A 1,513-nucleotide genomic window follows, 5' to 3' on the forward strand; every position below is an offset into this window, starting at 1 on the left:
TAAATAGTGTGGACTTAAGAAATTTGAAACAAGGTCTTTTTGACATCAGAGCCTGTGCCCTCTTCACTCACCATTTGTGTTTTTCTCATAGTCACTTTCTATATAATATCATAAAAACTCAAATTTATAAATTGCTTACTTCAAGTTTGCTCATGGGTATTTGGAAACTGATTGGTGTTTTCTGTGATTTCAAAGCCAGTCTGTTTCCACATGATCTTTCTAGAGCATAGTCCAGTTAATAAAAGAGTCCCTTACTAAATTGTTTGCTTTCTTTACAGATAAAACAGCTTATGTCTAAATCCAACATTTCTATGGAATAAATGGATAATAGAAACAATGTGACTGAATTTATTCTACTGGGTCTTACAGATAATCCAAAGATGCAGAAAATTGTTTTCGTTGTGTTTTTGATCATGTATGCTATCACAATGGTAGGTAACACACTCATTGTCATCACCATTATCATTGACCCAAGTATGGATTCCCCTATGTACTTTTTTCTGGCCTATTTGTCCTTCATAGATGCCTGTTATTCCTCTGTTAATACACCAAAACTCATTATAGACTCATTTTATAAAAAGAAAACCATTTTCTTCAATGGTTGCATGGCACAAGTCTTTGGTGAACACTTCTTTGGAGGTGCTGAGGTCATCCTGCTCACAGTAATGGCCTATGACCGCTATGTGGCAATTTGCAAGCCTCTGCACTACATGACCATCATGAATTGGAGGGTGCGTGCCATCTTGATGGTTGTGGTCTGGTTAGGAGGCTTACTCCATGCAACTATACAGATACTCTTCCTGATCCAATTACCCTTTTGTGGTCCCAATGTGATCGATCACTTTATGTGTGACTTAAATCCTTTGCTTAATCTTGCCTGCACTGACACTCATATCCTTGGTCTATTTGTTGCAGCCAATAGTGGTTTCATTTGCTTATTAAACTTTCTCTTATTAGTGGGCTCCTATGTGGTCATCTTGAGCTCTCTGAAGACTCACAGTGTGGAGGGGAGACGCAAGGCCCTCTCCACTTGTGGTTCCCACATCACTGTAGTTGTTTTATTCTTTGTCCCTTGTATTTTTGTCTACATGAGGCCTGCAACAACCTTTCCCTTTGATAAAGCTGTTGTAGTGTTTTACACAATGATAACACCCATGTTAAACCCTTTAATCTACACGCTGAGAAATGCCCAAATGAAAAATGCTATCAGGAAGTTATTCAGTAAAAAGGAGACTTTGCTTAACCAGTAATGGATTCTTAATGAAGGCATGAGACTCAATGTGAGGGATGAGAAGGAGTAAAGAAAAATGTGAAAAGAAGGATTCTGTTGAAGAGTGAAAGGAAACCTGACAGATATATTTTCTAATATTGCTAGCTTATTTTCATTTTTTCCACATTGGAAGCTTTTTCAATATGATTTCTTGGAAAAAGTTCTCTATTGAGGAATTTTTGAAGATCATTTTAAAACCTTTTTAGCACAATTAATTAGTGAATAAAAAGGAGAGAAGAGAGT

The 1,513-nt window shown here is 36.8% G+C and overlaps 1 protein-coding gene across 1 annotated transcript; it reads left to right on the top strand.

Moving 5' to 3' along the window:
* Nucleotides 1-320: 320 nt before the first annotated feature.
* Nucleotides 321-1,250, top strand: LOC100019025 (olfactory receptor 4C46-like). Its single transcript, XM_016422849.2, has one exon. It carries the CDS (start codon nt 321-323, stop codon nt 1,248-1,250), a length of 930 nt encoding a protein of 309 aa, XP_016278335.2.
* The last annotated feature ends 263 nt before the right edge of the window (nt 1,251-1,513 follow it).

This window comes from Monodelphis domestica, chromosome 6, assembly GCF_027887165.1.
Source record: "Monodelphis domestica isolate mMonDom1 chromosome 6, mMonDom1.pri, whole genome shotgun sequence".
In the NCBI taxonomy this organism is placed as follows: domain Eukaryota; kingdom Metazoa; phylum Chordata; class Mammalia; order Didelphimorphia; family Didelphidae; genus Monodelphis; species Monodelphis domestica.